The sequence below is a fragment of the Homalodisca vitripennis genome, chromosome 2 (assembly GCF_021130785.1).
Source record: "Homalodisca vitripennis isolate AUS2020 chromosome 2, UT_GWSS_2.1, whole genome shotgun sequence".
In the NCBI taxonomy this organism is placed as follows: domain Eukaryota; kingdom Metazoa; phylum Arthropoda; class Insecta; order Hemiptera; family Cicadellidae; genus Homalodisca; species Homalodisca vitripennis.
The window spans coordinates 127754820-127774103 of record NC_060208.1 but is presented as its reverse complement, the minus strand read 5'-3'; the positions used below and the strand labels follow the sequence as shown (position 1 = coordinate 127774103).

Genomic DNA, 19284 nt, shown 5'->3' with positions numbered 1-19284 from the left:
GTGTGGTTCAAATATGTGTAGTAGGTTATTGTTTTGTTTATGGCAACTCCAGTGTACAATATTTTTCTATGCGATCTGATAGTCCTGCATAAGAACCACCACACATTTTTAAAAGAAGCTTGTTTGTTATCATAAATGTCATCAATCGTGGAAACTTTGTAGAGATATTCTTTAAAGTATATGCTTTCTAAAGAAAAAAAACATGAATTTTTAATTCTTCTTTTACATGTTTGTTTAAAAAGTACATACTTTAAAACATGCATTCTAATTAATTGGTATTAAAAAAGCTGGTAGGTGTTCATGTCAATACAGAACTTGTACTGTAAGTCTGATCTATGTGTTCACAGAAAGGAAGGAACCAACTTCCATGTCGGCTCTGCTGCATGGTGGAGGTGCTGGCAGCCAGTTAGACGAGGGTGGAGTCTCTGACCAGTTGAATCTGGATACTCTGTCCCTTGACCTAGCCGAGGGCAACATAGAGGACAGGCTGGGTAGCTATCTATTATTTCTTTGTTTGAAGGTTATTTTTGACGATGGAAGGATTGTGAAGGAAACAGGATTTTTTCCGGACTTTGCCATCGTTAAGTGAAACAAGGAAAACAGTAACACTACGTTTCGAGATCTGCAATCTGATCTCTTCTTCAGGTAAAGAACTAACCTAATACATAATTACAAACTAGGTTTAAAATAAACAAATCTTACTAAAGCGTTGTGGCACGCCTAAGTCAGGAATCACAACCTACATGTTGTATGTCAACTTCACTAACACTAAAGACATGCACTTAATACAAAACACTAAATTAACTAAACACATTAATCATTTAACTTTCTTGCATAAATGTAAGGTTGAAGACCTTATGCCTATAGGGTTAACTCTAAAAACTCCTTTTCATAGTAGGAAAGCCAGTAAAATTTTGTCTTCTGCTTCTAAATCTTTACCTTAAAGAAAGAATTGCATATCAATCATCGTGAAAGATACCTCCTCCAAAATAGTATTTGAGTGTAAAAAAAACTGAATTAAAAACACTGATCGGTACAGAATTCAACAACATTCTCGAAAGCATCCAAAATAGATGTATAAAAGTTTCTGAAACAGATAAGAAAAAGAAAATCTCCAAACTGGAAAAAATTAGGCCTAAAAAATGTGATTTGCCTAAGGATGGCAACGTGAATACGGATGCAAATAATAAAAATGTAATCAATCTCTCTTCAAAAATCCTGAATGAAGCGGAAAATATCAGTATTATCCAAGGGTTTAAACTTTTCTGTGGCACAAAAATCGGTAAAAGGCACTGGATTTCGTAACTGGAATTGAGTCGGCTGTTTCACAGTTACCTGAGTGAACAGGGTGACGGTTTCGCTGTGAGGCCAGTCTTTTACTCAAAAAAATTCCTCCCATAAAACCCAATTTGACAATAGAGGAGAAAAAGGCCAGGTCGATCCTTGGGAAAGACGACACGGTCAAAATCTTACCTGCCGACAAAGGCAACGCTACTGTGGTACTTGACTCGGTAGCGTATAAAGAAAAGATTGCGGAAAACTTTAAATACTGGCAAATATACAGTTTTAAATAAAGACCCGACTGATTCATTTGAACGTAAAGTAGCAAACACCTTAAGAAAACATAAGAATTTTTTCAGATAAATTTAGATCTAAATTAAATCCTCACCACTCCAAAATCCCCCATATGTATGGCCTTCCCAAAATCCACAAAACTACCATCCCTCTCCGGCCCATCATTAGTTCTCGTAATTCACCTTGCAGGGAATTGTCTAAAGTCCTCTTGGACATCTTAACACCATTTGGTAGGAAAAACTGACTCTTTCATCAAAAATTCCAGGGATTTCGTAGAGAAGTCAAAATCCCTAAAGTTGACTGAAACTGACAAACTGGTAAGTTTTGATGTCGAAAGTCTATTTACAAATGTACCAGTTCCAGAAACTCTCGGAATTATTAAATCACGTCTCAAAGAAGACCAAACATTAAAGGATAGAACTAAACTTCCCGTGCCAGTAATTATGGAACTGTTAGAACTATGCACTCAATGCAATTATTTTGAGTTAGAGGGTAAAATTTACCGTCAAGATGAGGGATGGCAAATGGGTTCTCCACTGTCTCCTATTTTCGCCAATATCTTTATGGAGGAATTTGAGCGAAAGCTTTGGCTTCAGCTCAGTTCAAACCGAAGATTTGGGGTGGAGGTATGTGGATGATACCTTTGTTATTTTTTTCTCATGGAGACATTAAATTAAATAATTTTATTGAATCACATTAATAGTATTTTCTCCATCCATCCGCCTCACAATGGAAGTGGAAGTCCAAAACAACAAGCTTCCCTTTTTGGATGTGTGTGTATTAAGAGATAGGGATGTCCTTAAGACAACTGTTTTTCGAAAGATAACACACACAGGAAAAATATTTAAATTATCAATCCAACCATCAAAAATCTGTCAAAGAAGGAGTAGCCTACTCGTTGTGTTTGATAGAGCAAAGAGCTTGTGCTCAGATAAAGATGGACTAAAAGAAGAATTTAAGAAAATTGAATCGGATCTCAGAAACAATGGATACCCTCAATTAGTAATTAATAAGTGCAAACGAACCAGAAGAATCATTCCTGAGTCAGAAAAACAGAATTGTGATAAAATTTGCGTTTATGTGTCAATCCCTTATTGTGCCGGGATTATCGGAGAGAAAATTAGAAGAGTAGGTAGAAAGTACAACATTAGAACCGCGTTTAAAACACACAACACTCTTAGACAAAGTCTCGTAAAAACAAAACCAAAAAAGGGCACACAGGATTCCAAAAACTGTGTTTACAGTATAAAAATGTAGCTGCAATAGGGGAATACATAGGCGAGACAAAAAAGACCACTAAACATAAGGATAAAAGAACACAAAGAAAAACACGAGAAAGGGTTTCACAGAAAAGTCAAAAATTGCACACCATTGTTGGTCCGAAGACCATCATATGAATTGGGATGAAGCCCACATAATACATCGGGAACCACATTTCTTCAAAAGGAAATTAATTGAGGCAACATACATTAAATTGGCAGACCAACCAATCAGTCAACCATCAGTCGAGATTAGGCCGCTTTGGTTGCCAATTCTAAAAAATGAACTAAAGAGAAAACCAAAAAAGTATCAAACGGATCGGATATTTGTAATAAACCACTGCGGAGTCACAATATGGTTTTAAGAAGTTCATCTCGCAATGAACCAATAATAACGAAAGGGCCCATTCCTGTTTCCCCTTCCCTTGTATTTCCGCCATCTTGTTTTAGCCAGCCGTCACGAGTACCATTGGCTAGTCCCTCTGGTCAGTCGTAGATGGTTAGTAGACGAGTGAAGACGTATTGTGACCTATATTCCGTAGTTTAGTTTTAATGATTAGTGTTTTGTATAGTTTTGTATTAAGTGCATGTCTTTAGTGTTAGTGAAGTTGACATACAACATGTAGGTTGTGATTCCTGACTTAGGCGTGCCACAACGCTTTAGTAAGATTTGTTTATTTTAACCTAGTTTGTAATTATGTATTAGGTTAGTTCTTTACCTGAAGAAGAGATCAGATTGCAGATCTCGAAACGTAGTGTTACTGTTTTCTTGTTTCACTTAACGATGGCAAATGTCCGGAAAAATCCTATCTATTATTGTCTTTATTTAGAGTCAATTCCCAATTAATTAACCAAAGGCAGATCACTCGTATTGTGAATTAATCATAGTGGTAAAATAAACAAAAAGTTTTACAAATTTCAAGAACTGTAGACGGAACATGTAAAATGAAATAAAGATTAAACTTTTGAAAAGACTTCAGCCATTATATCAATAAATGGTATTGCCATAAATGATGCTGGCTGGCTCTTCTCAACACTGGGAACAGAAATACATATTTTTATTCCCTTCTTCTCTCTCTACAACACACCCTGCATCTTCTTCCCCTTAATTTTCCTCTAGCAGTTTTGTGTCATTTTAAAATACTATGTTTATTCAGCCACTGTTCTTTTGCTCCCTCATTGGACATGCCATCTTACAGCAGAAAAAGTTTGTGAAAAAAGTTCCACCTTGTAAAGAGAATTCTTACAAGAATATTATTATGATAGCCATGGCTGACACAGGCCACAATAGGTTGGTTAATGCCAGAATTCTAAAAGTCTCAGATAAAAAAGAGTGATATAAAAGGAACCATGGATAGTCACTGATATGGTTTCGAAGTATCCCACTTTCCCCTGTGCTGGTGTGATGTGTAATAAATAGTGCTCTTGAATTTTCGTGCTCATGACTTGCATCCTGTGGAGTGATAACACCTAGGTTCATCTTCTCCTGTCTGGACTCCAAGTAGTTTTCGGAAATGTTCAACCTCTTTTCATTCTTTTCTTTTTCCATGAACTGATATCATCACCTGACAAAGAGAATAGATTTCAATTCTTGGAATATTGTGTTATACATTTTGTAACATTATAAGAATGGCAAATGTCCGAAAGCCAGTTGTCCTTTTCAACCAGTTATTACTGTAGGCTGGAATTAATTCTGGTACTTACATCCATGCAGAATTAATTCTCTCAATAATTCCTCTTGTAAAACACAAAAGCTATAGTAATACTCTTATCTTCCAATCAGCAGTTGAGTATGTTGACTAAGTATGTTAAATAAATATGTTCATTATTTCCTTTTTACAATTATTTCCAAACTTTTTGACCCCTCTCACTATTGTGTTTATCACCAATTGATGCTTATGTTTAACAGCTGAACTACTTGGTTGTGGAGATTCAGAGACAGACTTCTTCCAGTTGTTCGGAGAGCTTCAGACTATGAAGGAGCGGGTGTCATCATTGCCAAGCGACCAGCGCAAAGCATGCGCGGAGCAAGTGGTGTTGGCATTTTGGCGTACTATTGGCGGGGAGGTGGACGAAGTGGACTTGACAGACCAGCAGCCGCCTGCATGATTCACACGTACAATCATGGATGTCTCACTAGAAAAATTAACAATGTTAATGTAATGTTAACTATTTCAAACTTTTTTAAACTATTGGTTATTTTATTGGGTTTGTAGACTGTTGAACCCTGTAATATCGGATTAACCAGAAGTAAAATGTAAACAATTGTTTATTATGTGTGAATCACAGGATATTTGTGATTATTAAATATCCGCTATTGTGATTAAAAACAAAACTGTAATAGAGTAAATAGATTACCAGTATTATTGGAGTTATTATAATGGTTTCATTTATTATCCTAACTTAAAAAAAGAAAATTTGACAACTTCAATAACCTTCACTTTTTATCTCCCGAGATCCTATTCAGTCAACCATCATAAATAATCTGTTTCACAACACAAACTAGGTCAATCAAAATCAAATTCCTATTGGCGAAAATTAATTAAGTACTTCCAGATTCTTATTAAAATAGTTACTTAACGAAAATTAGTAAATAAATGTTCCTGTAAATAAAGTATTTTCCTCCAGTAGTTTTATGTGAAGAAACCTCATTAGTTGTAAGGATCCAGGTAATTTTATCTGTTATAAAGTTGTCAGTTTTTAGAATAGACAGTAAACGTAAGTATAGCCAGGGTTGTTTGTAGCTTTGGCGGACTCCAGAAAAGACATTCGGTCGGGCCCGTCATGTCCCGCCACCATACAAATGTGGTGAACCCAGTTTCCAGTAAAATTGTCCAAATAAACCGGTCTGAGTATAGCTATGGTATTTTTAGTGCCATTATGCAATTCACAAAGTTCTTGTTTATCAATTAGAGTTGTTTCATGCATAACCAGAATTGTTGATAACTCTAACACTACACGTAATGAAAATAATGAGTTCTAGGAATATTGAACAGAATTCATTTTCTTAAAAAAATGAACCTTTTTTTGTTCTGATTTAACATCTAGTTCAATAATACAGCTAAATAATTTTGTTTTTATGTAAATGGATATTTTGTTTAAGTATTTAATGTTGTGTCATTGTCTATATCATGTACTATTGTAAATTAATTATAAAATAACTTGTAGAAATCATTGAAGAATTTTTTATGTTATTTGTGTGTATATAGCGTAAAGTTGAATACTTAACAACCATATAATATAAAGAATAAATTATTTTTATGAAAAAATTGTAGTTTAAATATATGTACCTGATCCTTACCTTACAATTACCTGTTACTGCATTGCTGTAGAGCTAATTAAAAAATGTCCCAAATTTGATTACATTTATGTTGGAGAAAATACAATAGAAATTGATTAAAATAAGAAAGTAGTGTGTATTAGCAACCAATTATTTGTGCATAATTTCAAAATCAGTGATGTTCACTCACAGCAATGTACAGTTTATAGTTAAACCATATGTTGTGAAATTAGATTATTGAATATAACAAAATTCCTGTCAAGCTCTTCTATTTCTTTAGGAATGATAGTTTCAACCTCTGATTGTGCCGTGAATTGTCATGTTAACTGCAATATGAGTTTGTGCTGTGCTGAGGCCACATAAACTCTGCTACGTCAATTGATTCACTAAATAGTGTTAGTGGCAGATTTTGGGCAAGGAGGAGCTGAAGAGGCTACAGTCCAGTGTGGCAAATTTGTAGGGGCAGTAACTTTCTGTATGTGTATGTGTTTTCTTTTATCATTTAAAACAGAGACTTCAACTAAGTCTGGTTTGGTTCTTTAAGGGAACAAGATTGGTTAAAAACTATCCTGAAATTATAAGAAGGTTTGCAAGATAATAAACTCCAAGATCAACATTGCTTTAAAAATGTTTTTTATCATTCAGGCTCCAAACTATTGTCCCAAACAACTCTTCTCTGTGTTGAAAAGAATAAAGTTATTCACGATTAGCAATGACTGAGTCTCACCTTATGAATGTTGCAGTTTTTAACTATCTAATTTCAAATTACTGAAAAACTTCAGTTTAATGTTTAAACTTCCTTAATACTGTACATACAAAATAGCACAATAGGTATGCTGCACCAAAGTTTAGAAACAAATTGAAGCAGTTTTTAAATACAATTAATTTTACTCAGTTTTACCTTGCAGTGTTTGTATTCTGTGTATAAACACACACGCATATAAATATATATATATATATATATATATATATATATATATATATAAAAATTCATTTACGTCTATAATTTTTCTCAAAAAATGTCAATGTCAAAGTATGGTATTTTTTAATTATATAATAAAGTTTAGATCATTTTGCTGTATTTAATTCTAAGATTAGCTGTCAAACTATATTATTGCTAAATCAAGTTTGTCTTGTCAGCTGACACTAACTGGCTGAACATAGTGAAGCCTAACAGTTGACATGCAGCGAACAATTTCAGTTTTTCAGTTAGACATAGGACATAGGTCATAAGATATTTGTTGCCTTTGATCATATATACAATGAAATAGGCATTGTCAATACACTTTTAGTATAAAACATACTAATATAGAAATAAACCATCATTGAAAACCACAAAACAGATTTAAGAGACTCTAATACATTTACCTTACAGTTGTAAAATAAACATATATTTTAAAATTAATAATAAATTATATTTTAAAGCACTACAGAGGCTATGTGTTTTGTAAACATTCAAATCAATTTGGTAAAGTTTTCTGTTATAAATAAGAAACTTAAGTCTTTATTCAATTTAATAGGATCCAAGGAGCCCTTAGAATAAAAATTATTTTCTGCAATTATTAATATTTTGATAGTAAAGCGATGTTAACAAAACTATATAATTTCACAGGTTGACTCCAATATCAAGGCTTGATTTCAATCAAATATGACCAGATAAGGAGAACCTTAGGTTGAAACTAATAAATCAAGTAACTAATCTGTAACACCTACTACAGACGGCATTCAAGCCATTGTAGATGTAGTGTTTTTTTACTGTATGTATTGTATTATATTTTGGTCAAAAATAAAAACACTTTTTCATTCATTCATTCATTCATTCATTCAATCTGTAACACCTTCACTGCAGCACAAGACCTGTACAGACTTTAGGACAGTCAACAGCCAGAAAAGTAGCAAGATGTGTCCACCTCCACCATAGTCACTTTTATTGAATATCTCCAAATTTGTCATGGATTTAGTGACCTAGGATGGATTACAAACATGTTTGGAACCAGGGGGCAGAGCTTGAAAACTATTAAATCACATTTTTAGGGAGCTCTTTCAGTGTACCTTTAACATACTAGTACATACTACATACTAGTGATTTTAAGGGTTCTTTCTAAGGACCAGATATGATTTGAAACCAATTCTTGGTTCAACTAATTATGTGGTTCATACAACATATATCTTGTTATTAAAGCAAGTACTGTAACTTTTTACTTTATTTACAAATTGAATGATTAGTCTCCTTTTTTTTTATAAATATTTCTCTTTTATGCTTCTAGAAAAGAAATATATCCGGACTTAAAAATACAACTGCCAACAAAGTGTGAAACTCATTGATTTAATAATAGTACACTAATTAAAGTGATGTATAGTATGTGGGCTATGCATTATCCAAACATTAGTCAGGAATCAGTGATTACTCCAAATATAGAAGCCCACTCCTACTGTGCGGGTGGGGCTCTGCATAAATAGCTCCAGTACAAGTATTGCTAAACGCACTGTTACTACAGCTCTCACACAGTTCACAGCACCTGAAAAATAAAGGTAACTAAACAAAACATATTTAAAAGTTTGCTTTGATATCATGTTGTTATTTATTTGTTATATAATTATAGATGCAATTGTTACAAACTTTTCAGTTAAACATTGTGTGTAACACTTTACTGAATGTTGTTACAGATAAAATAACTTTGTTTTTGTTTGACGTTGTTAATTTTATCTACGTTAATTGTGGAAAGCAATGTTGTAGTAATAATACTCATTCAGTCACCTAAAACAAGAAAACTAACAAATATTATTTAATACCAAATTATAGAAGCATTTTCAACTTTAGGCCCGGACTTAATTTTTGTAACTAACTATTGGCATAGAACAAGGAAACAATAATAATATTTAGAGTAAGATTGGTGTTCATAAACTTAAAACTCTTATCAGAATCCTGTTTTCAGAGGCCCGCAGCAACTTTTTGTTATGTGTACTGTAATGACACCACTGGGCCATCATTCTAATACATTCTTCAGTCACCACTAAGATGTTTATTTTAAAATATGAACATCTGACTAAGAGGCTTATTATTTAATTCTTGCGATAAATTCTGATCACTAAATTGTGAAAAAGTATATTAGTGAATGCTTGGCTCTCTTTGAATTAAATTTATCTACTGTATTTAATCTATTTTTAACTGTAATTTCATAACTTAATTTAAACCATGTGCTGTATAAGTGAGGAAAATCGTACAAATTCTGTTTTATTTAACTAGCAGTTAACTGCGGCTTCACACACAAATTCATAGGCTTTGCACGTGTATGAGAACTTCTGGCTCGAGTGAATAATATTTCCAACACCAATGTTCAGTTTGCATTAATGCCACAATCAAGAAAATCTGTCAAAAAGTGTATATTTATGGCCATTGTAATTTACTCTGATCTTAGTATTTTTGACCCAAAGTTGATTTTGCCTTGTTTCCTAATCAAGAAAAAATGTATATACATACATATATAACTGAGAAGCCTACTTCTATTAAGACAACTAACATGGGTTTTATAACAGTCTTTAAATTTATAGTCAAAGGTAGATATTCGCTAAAATGTACAGTGTTAATAGTATATTTTCACTAAAACTTAGGATGTTTATATACATTATAAATACATTACATTTAAATACATTAATAGTATAGGCTTTTTGGACTTTAACTATTCATTAATTTACAAATCAAACACACCGATAAATTTTACTTTTTAAATTCATGGAATCTTTATACAGTTTAAATTATAAATATTTGTGTGTATAATCATCACTATAAGGCAGGCCTACCTAGGATTTTACAGTCCAAAGGTAATAGTTAGGGTCAAAAATAAGAATTTTAGTAAGTGTTAAACATTTTTGTAAAGCATTTTTAATTATGCATATTTTAGATTATTGAACTATTCATGATTAATGTTATTGTGTTTTCTTTAATGAGCAAGGCATAACACACCAGCCATTAATCACATGTTTTTATTATTCACTTAATATATTAAAGTAGTATGGTATTTTAAATTTTTCCATAGGGTTTTCTTTATATAAATCTTTTAGACTTTATAAATACAATTTTCTATCATAGTTGGATTAAAATTAAGTGTTAGGTTGATATAAAAAAATAATATTTTTAAATATGTCAGCCTTTTCAACATTTAGCAATTAATTATAGGAATCTAATAATGTATCCAAGTGTTCACAAGGGAGATCAACCATGCAGCAAATACAAAAATCTTACCATCATACATATAGAATTGGCCGTTTTACAATATTTCAGAAATTACAAATACAAAAGAGAACAGATTCAAATAGATTTTACACACTACAAATATATTCCATTGATACAGATGTCTCTGGTTCCACTGATGTTCCGAGACTGGTGGGATGAATTTGACCGAGATAGGCCATCACGACTCCTAGATCAACATTTTGGACTGGGCCTTCGCCGAGACGATTTGTGGAACAGCTTTGCTCCATCTGTGCTGCGCCCTGCTGGAGGCTACTTCCGTCCCTGGCGTGCCCCTCTCGCCCGCTCCAACAGTGGTACCTCTAGTCTCGTTGCTGAAGGAGACAAAGTCCAGGTATGTCTCCCTTTACTTCCTTTCCCATACATAATACAGAAAATATTGTGAATGTTCTATTATAGCCTACTTTATTTTAAATATGATAATGAAAACTCCATTTGTAATGACCAAATCAATGGTCAGAACTTGTACAATCCTGCAATCCATCAATATATCCATAATCCTGAAGGTCAGGTATAGGGGGAGTTGAGGTAACCTATTTTATTATGGCATTCTCACACTGTGTCTGCGTGTGCTGTTCTAGTCAACATTTACCATTAGTAGAGAAGTTGTCAATCAGACCTTGTATAATGAGGATTTAGTCAGTTTTGTTGTAAGTAATCCATCAATCCAAAATTATATTGGTTCAAACCTATTTAAGTCCTTTACATAGTAACAAGACTATACAGGGCTTATTTTGAAAATGTTTATACTTTTTTCTGATTTTTTCACTTCAATTGCATAGAATAAGGTGAAGAGTTTCAGAACCTATTATTGCAAAACCATGGTTTTTATTGGGAAATTCATATTTGTGAATCTGAACTTAAAAGGATTAAGTTGGTGCTCGGTGGCCAATGCTTGGATACACTTACCAATAATTTTCGACATAATGATCAACTTTGCATATAAGTGATAGGTAATTTCCTCAGTTATGCCTCTAATAACTACAAAGTAGTTAAATTTGAATTAATTCTACTCTATTTATAAAATTAAAATACAGATGTAAAGATACCTAGATGTAGAATATCCTAAATACAATTGTTGTAATTTTGATACACTTTAAGGACCAATTAAAACATTTTCAAACAGTGAATTTTTTGAATAAACACCATCTTATCCAAATAAGAAAATGTTTGAGATGATATATAAAATATTCATGTAAGAACTACAATAACAATAGTATGTTTTATCACTGAAAGTCATTAGCCAACATTTATACCAGTGTGTCCGCTAATTCCAACCTAATGCAAGAACATATTTATTCAAACTGCCTTCTACTGTATCTAAATAAACATTTAAACGAATTAACAAATGTTTACACGCTATAAGCTTTGATAAGTTTTAATTTTAAATAGTATCAACATTAAGACATCTGGTTTTCATTATTCTTTTTGGATGGAGGTTTAAGTTAACATTAACATTTTTTAATCCCCCATTTTTAATATCTCTCTGCCATCCATTTTGGAAAAACAACGAGACCTACAATAAAATACCATTGGAATCCTTGAACAAGGCTGTGTTGCACTCGACATAAGACAAAAGAGAATACATTAAAACACTGTCTGTGGTAGCTGAGTGGTTAGCAACTCAGATTATTACCTAGATTTTAATCCCAGTTCTGGGCTAATTGTTTCAAATCATACACTCAAAATCATAAATAAAGAAAATAACTATTCAGAATGAATGTTGGCATTATAAAAATTTACAAATAGAAAATTCATAACAGCCGATTGAAACTGACATGACAAATTGTAAAATTGTGTCAATATGTTGCGATTTAGATGGTGAAATTGTCAGTCGTATAGACTGTAAATTTTATAAAACACTACAACGAAAGGGGTTTTTTGGTGTACTGATGCTGCAGTACTGGGTTGGAGAGCTTGTTGACATTTGGCACACAGTTAGAAAGATACCAAGAGCCTTAAAATATCCAGTGTAAAGTGTATAAATATTTACGTCCCCACCACTCACTGATTCCTGTGTCTCTCTCTATAATTAGCAACACATTAAACAAAGTCAGTTTGGCTTTTTACAATGCACAAAAGACATATTTCCTACAATAATCTCTTAAATAAACTCTTAAATTTTATTGCAAAAACAAAAATCATTCACACATTCACTGTGGATGATGAATCAATCTCTGCAGAATGCCCAGGTTCTGGGATAGTCTCTCCAAATTTTCTATTGGATCTTGATGCAAACCAACAGAAACTTCCTCAGCCTTGAGTGAAATTTAATACCTCACTTAATAAAAAAGATTTTAATGCTTTCATTTTTATTCTACGTGTGTTGGGCATTTGAACAGACACCACTAAAACAGCTATTACTGTACAGAAGTTTCAAAATTAAAAACAACAACTGAACTTTATTTTTAAGTACAAACCCATATGTAAATTTTAAAAATTTGTTTTACTTCTACCATTAATCTTCAAGTCTGTCGTAATTGACCTTAAACATGTCACTAAGTGTCTATGATGTTGACAAAAAGTGTGATATTGCATTAACTTGCTAAGTGGCATTTTCACTTATGAAATTTAAATTTAAATTAAGTCTTTCAAACACAAAGTGATATGGAACTAACCAATTAACTGGCATTGTATACACCTTCATCTTTTGATGATTAAAAACAGGAAAACAGATCCACCTATATGCGATAGTGATGTATGATTTTTTTGCCATGTTTTGCAAAATTCTCCTAAGACCTGTCTGTCATTGACTTAAAATAAAAATATTATTTTGTAATGATTAAAAAGATTGGATGCAATTCTGAATTTTGTTAACATAATCTGGTACAAAATTAAATTATTTTATGAATTTTAACTGAAAAATTTTGGCAGAACAAGTTTCCAAGAAATTAAAGTTGCTAGAACTTTCAATCTAGACTAGATATGGTTCAAATTCTGCTTATTACAGTTTTTCATTGGTACTGTCCACTTCATACTTTATTAACTCATCTCTTCTGTCTGATAAAATCTTTGTAAAGGACTATAGTCTATCGGGTTGGAAAAAAAGGGCTAAAAATTAATTTGATATCTTATTTTTCCAGAGTTTAGAGGTTGCAACATGTTTGAGAGTAGTTTGATAAATATACTTATCAAATACCTAGATATTATGTTTGATGATAAAGAGGAGATCTTGCATTTCATTATATCTGAACATATTCTCATCAAAGTTTAATGTACTTTATCCAATATTCCTCCAAATCCCTTCATGTAATGAGTTTTGGTGAGGGTTCTAAAATACTTGTTTACTTCCTTGTATGCATTGTAGTGCAATGATGCATTGTCCTAGGGAAACTACACCTTTGTTAGGTATTCCTATCTGTTTCTAATAATTAATTAAGTTATCAACCCACTCCATCAACTCTAGTGTAGAAGTGTTGTGTAGCATTATAAAGTAATTGTTTTCCCTTTAAAATGTTTTATTGTTTAAAGTTTCAAGCAGCTTTTGAACCCTAAAACACAGACCAAAATTCCAGAGGATGTTATTTTTTATGGAGCCAGTTCACTGTTGTGCAAATCATTGCATTGCTGTTCTCTTGTCTCTAAAATACCCATGTTTTGTAAGTGATGATGTGAAAATTTCAGTTACAAAATGTTTTATTTCACTAAAAATACAATAAAACTGTAAACAATCTTACATTTTTTATTGGTTTTACAGTAACAACTTTTTAAAGTTGATAATTTGTAGTATATTTACAATCACAAATGTCGGTGGAAACCTGTATTTCAAAGATATTGTACATTAGCACAGTACATGTATATCATCTTAAATATAATTAATTTAATTGAAAAGTAGAAAATACTAAAAAAATTCAAACATTCTGTTAATCATATGTTAGTATTTTTTTAACAGTTACAGGTACTTTATAAAACAGAACGTTCTCCACATTTTTCACAAGTTCAAATATCCGGATGTTAGTACCTAAAGGGTTAACTTTGTTTTATAGTTATACACCTGATAAAGAAAATAGATAATTTTTCTTCAAATGTTGGGTTTATGTTTTTTATAGCACATAACAATAGCAAATGACCTGTTACCCTTTCAAATCATTTACGCTAACAATGAATTATTAAAATTGTAGGCTTTTTTATGTTTTTCACAATGGTTGGAATTGTGAGAGAAAATCAATACCAAATTGGAATGGATGTTGCAGGTGATTCTTGATGTCCAACAGTTCGCTCCCAATGAGATAACAGTAAAGACAATCGAGAACACAGTGGTAGTTGAGGGTAAACATGAAGAGAAGCAAGATGAGCATGGCTTTATCTCCAGGCACTTCATCAGGCGATATATGCTGCCTCGAGATGTTGAAGTCAACAACATCACCTCATCTCTCTCCTCAGATGGGGTTTTGACAATCACTGCTCCAAAGAAGGTAACTTTAAACAATTCTGTAATGACTCAGTTCAGTTTCTATCTGTTTGTTTTAAACATTATTTATAGCGTATTCTTAAAACTATTTGATAAAAACACAATTATATCTACAAAAAACTGTAACCAAAGAAAGTCATTTTTATTATCTACACTTTATCTATAATGAAAACAAAAATGTTTGAATGAAATAATAAATATAAACCTTATATTTGTTAGCTTTAAAAATGTAAAATTTCTTTATTTATTTTTGCTAGCCTATATTTAATGGGTTGATACAAGGATGTAGAGGTTTCCAAAAGAAAAGAAATAAATAAAACAACTTAATACACAACTTTTTCAAGGATAACTGAGGATTTAGACATTAAAAAATTTGTCTAGAGATTATGATATATACTTTTTTAACTGTTCGCAGCACAATATTTTTTGTAATTAATTTTTGACATGACTTAGAACTTTCAAAAATTTATAGCAATACATTACATACAACGTAAATCTATGAAATTAAATACAAACTAACAAATTTATTGAGATAGATAGACAAGTGAAAATTATTTTACGGTAACAAAAATTTCTGTAATTTAAAGCTGCCAGTGATCTCTATGTTACAGCTAGTTCTGCATTATTTGTGTGCATTGTATTCCCTCTATTTCTGACTTTCACTAATAAGGCAAGCTGACGAATACTGCATTTTAAAAATAGACTTGGCATGGCTTACGAACAGTTTTCTACAAGTGATTCATAACAGCTACACCGTTTATTCTGGGAGCAAACTAATGTTTACAAGTACACAGACTTCAGGAAGGCATTACCTAATAATAAACAGGATATCATAACTCTACATTTTCATAAATGAGAAACTTCAGAGCACTTCTACAATATTTACATAAATAATGGGAATTACATTTCAAAATTTCTAATAGCTTCAGAACAATTTAGAGGGCTTTTTGCTAGATTTAAAAAATCTATTCCCTTAACATACTTGAAGTTCTAATTCCTCCATTTCCACATTACAAACAAATCTGGAACATGGAGTTTGGGATGTCGTTGTGGTCCTCATGGTTTCAATTTTACTTCTACATAAAATCAAAATTTAATTTTTGGTAGAGTACTTTAAAGCACATGTAGTTAATGCCATTTTCAACCATACTATGCGATAAAAATAGGAAAATCTTACAAAATCACTGATTTTTAAACTCTGTTTTAAATAAAAAATAAATAAATAGTTAGATAAAAAAAATAAAAATGGTTTAACAGGTAACAACATTTTACACAGTCATATTTCTTTAGATTAACATTCATAAATAAAATCAAATAATATGCATGGCTCCTAACTTTTTTATTGTATTTCAAAAGTATTTCATATAAAATTAAATTTAACAATTTGATAGAGAACTTTTAGAGAGATTCAATTTACACAGCTAAATTCTAAACGTACAACTAAAATTTGTAACGGGATGGGACGTTCACTACTTACAACAAAATTCCAATTTAGATAAAAATCATTTATTTATTTATTTTATTATACTTAAAAATTACCAACATTCATTAACTACATACTGGATGAAATATTTCTTTCCTTGAAAATACTCCCCATCTAAGGCACTACTTCTTTGAGTAAAAAGGAGAAGTTGATCATCCCTGTTTCGGAGGCCACAGACCAACACAATGCTTTTATATAACAGAACCGAGGAGTCAGCAATGTAGATTAACACACTGCAAATATAATCACCATTATTAGTCCTTTCTTTATTTCATTATGAAATTTGTTTGTGGCTGATAAAGTGGGGTTTTGCCTTGTGAATCCATGTTGATTTACAAAAAGGTTATAAAAAAGTTTCTTAGGTTTAAAAAAATTAATCAATCTCTTAGCAATAACAGGAAAAAAATGCAATTGTCATATAGTTTATAATTTCTGAACACAAAATCTGTTATTTAAAAAAATATGCACCATTTAAAACTGTTTTAGATTATATAGAAAAATGCCTAATTCAAAATGTTGTCTTAATTGTATATGACAGAGATTTGGCTATAGCATTTTAAATAAGCTTCAATAAACTAGTACTCATACAATCCCAACCAACTGAAAAACTATTCTTCAAATTTTGTATTATTTTAAAAATCTTCTTTTCAGAAGTTTGTTAAGGGAAAATGCTGCTGTTAATTCATTGACTGCCCTTGAAAGAGTAACTCAAATTAATAAAATTAAGGGATGCTTTTAAAATTTCCATTTAACTGATTGGCATCAATTATAAAACTACCATTGTTTTTTTAGAAAATGTGAACCTTAATTAACATATTTCTTCTTAAATCTCTGTTTATAATATTAATATATCATTATATAAGAAATTTTTAATTAAAAATTTTATTTGTCACATATTATGATCTAATTTTGCTTAGCAGTTTTTCATATTTTTGCTATGCATTTTCAAAAGATTTTTAATTGCTTATGAAATTAAAAGTGACTCAAATGAAAGTAAAAAATTTTTGCCAGTAATGTTTTTAGTTATTAATGTTTTTGAGTATTAATGAAGAACTGTTTCCTACTAGACTGTTTTTTACATTTTGCAGTAAATGTTTCTTAAATACACTAATATCTTTATGGCTTTGTTGATTATGATAATCAGACCCTAAGCACTCTCCGTTTAAAAGCTTATGTACAATTTTCCAATGGGATGTAATGGCATAATGGAAGCTTTTGAATGAAAGTACATTCGTTCCAACTAATTCCAATAGTTTCACATGTTTCTTTTCATTAAATCTTGGATAAGTTCATAAATCAGACAGTGGTATCCTTAATACAGTTAGTAGCCTACAATAACAAAAAATGGTTTTGTTTTAGTTTTGTTATTTTAGTTTATGAAGAAGAAAATAATTGAAACCAAAGTATAGTCAAGATAGAAACATGTGCTTTTTGCCTGATGTTTAGTTTTGGATAAATAAAATGACTGTATGTACACTTGCTCTATCCTAAATTTGTAACTTTGATTTACTGTTTTGTAAAAATATAACTCTATTGCTTTTCTCTACAAAACTTTTAATAAAAGATTGATTGGTTTATGTAAACCTCAAAATTTGCAAATAATACACGATTAATTTAACTATATTTACTGTATTTAGTTCACAGATTTTGTAGTTAAAATTAGTAGAGGACATACTAACAATTATCATTGTTCCTAAACCGAAGACTTCAAAATAAACCAGAATATCAATTTATTGAACAACATTTATTCAAATACAACTTCGAAACACAACACATGTTACAATAGAGTGCAAGTGCAAGAACTGCCAACACTGTCCGGTCAGTTGTGTTACAATGCTCAGCTGTTTACACAAGCTATCTCGATTCTGCCTATATACGCTCAGCTGATTATATTATACACTAAAACACTAAGTTTGGGATGTTATCCTAGTAATAATGTACCTATGTCACAATGCATGTTGTAAACTATTTGATTGCTTTGTTAGTACTTAGTGACACAGAAGTAGGTACATAAGAGCCAAAGGCAAATAACCAATATATTCTGAATGATTTGCAGGTTAAGCAGATCGAGAGTGGAGAGAGATCAGTGCCAATCATCCAAACAGGGGTGCCAGCTGTCAAGCAGACACCAGGACAAGAGACCAGTATTAAGATTGAACAACAGTAAAGCCAACATATTTTTCATTTCCTAACTAATTTTTTAAGCTGTTAAATTAAACTCTTTTTATTACTATTACTGTACTTATCTCAGTTCCTTGTCCACTCATAATTATTATAAAACAATAAATTATAGGGATTTTAGAAAATTCCATTGAAACTAAAAGTATATACGAAAAATATTTAATTTTGTAAAGATGCAAACAATTTAATTTCTAGGATCTTACAAAACATTAAAACAACATAATAATTCAAATATACTATTAACACATACCTTCCTCAAACAATAGTCAACGCTACTACAGTTTTGACTTCTAGTAAGTCATTTTTTAGCGTCAATAAGTGTTAAAAGCGAGGATCATCCATCTGGAGTCGTCATAGTTTAAAATTTACGAACACAGCACAAAACACAACGGATAAATAACGGAACACAAATTATCACCAAATATGTCTTCAGTAGAGGAATCAGATTCCAATTCTTTATCCAATTTCCTATTTACTTCACTTGATCCCAGATTACTTTAAGATATATTTACACACAAAATACAAATAAAAACTATTTACACACACTATTATTAAAAAAAAAAAAACTACGATAATACATAATTTCACAGTATATGTTGTACTCACAACATAAACAATGCAAATCTAATTGAATAACTGACAGCAGCTGATGGCTGAGACCGTTTGAATTACGTCGCCACAGCTGACTAAACTACATAGTACATCATCGCAGAAAAACCTTTTTTCTACAAATAGACAATTCCAAACACCTTCAAGTTATAAGTACAAGTAAAGGGATGTATATAGAATACAAAAATAATATATCTTTGTGACTTGTAAATCATTAAGTTATGAAAAATTATA

General features: G+C 31.3%; 2 protein-coding genes across 2 annotated transcripts; both read left to right on the top strand.

Annotated features, from left to right (window-relative positions):
- Nucleotides 1–318: 318 nt before the first annotated feature.
- Nucleotides 319–5212, top strand: LOC124354712 (alpha- and gamma-adaptin-binding protein p34-like). Its single transcript, XM_046805369.1, has 2 exons — nt 319–491; nt 4744–5212. The coding sequence occupies exons 1-2, from the start codon at nt 368–370 to the stop codon at nt 4941–4943; spliced, it is 324 nt and encodes a 107-aa protein (XP_046661325.1). The 5' UTR covers nt 319–367; the 3' UTR covers nt 4944–5212.
- Nucleotides 5213–8509: 3297 nt separating this feature from the next.
- On the top strand, nt 8510–18493 carry LOC124354711 (protein lethal(2)essential for life-like). Its single transcript, XM_046805368.1, has 4 exons — nt 8510–8646; nt 10467–10700; nt 14560–14781; nt 18317–18493. The coding sequence occupies exons 2-4, from the start codon at nt 10467–10469 to the stop codon at nt 18425–18427; spliced, it is 567 nt and encodes a 188-aa protein (XP_046661324.1). The 5' UTR covers nt 8510–8646; the 3' UTR covers nt 18428–18493.
- The last annotated feature ends 791 nt before the right edge of the window (nt 18494–19284 follow it).

Bases quoted from the DNA above. Each gene is read 5' to 3' on its own strand.
- LOC124354712 (XM_046805369.1), top strand. From the start codon at position 368: ATGTCGGCTCTGCTGCATGGTGGAGGTGCTGGCAGCCAGTTAGACGAG. The intron at 492-4,743 runs GTAGCTATCTAT...TATGTTTAACAG, and splicing joins CAACATAGAGGACAGGCTGG to CTGAACTACTTGGTTGTGGA.
- LOC124354711 (XM_046805368.1), top strand. From the start codon at position 10,467: ATGTCTCTGGTTCCACTGATGTTCCGAGACTGGTGGGATGAATTTGAC. The intron at 10,701-14,559 runs GTATGTCTCCCT...TGGATGTTGCAG, and splicing joins CTGAAGGAGACAAAGTCCAG to GTGATTCTTGATGTCCAACA. The intron at 14,782-18,316 runs GTAACTTTAAAC...AATGATTTGCAG, and splicing joins CAATCACTGCTCCAAAGAAG to GTTAAGCAGATCGAGAGTGG.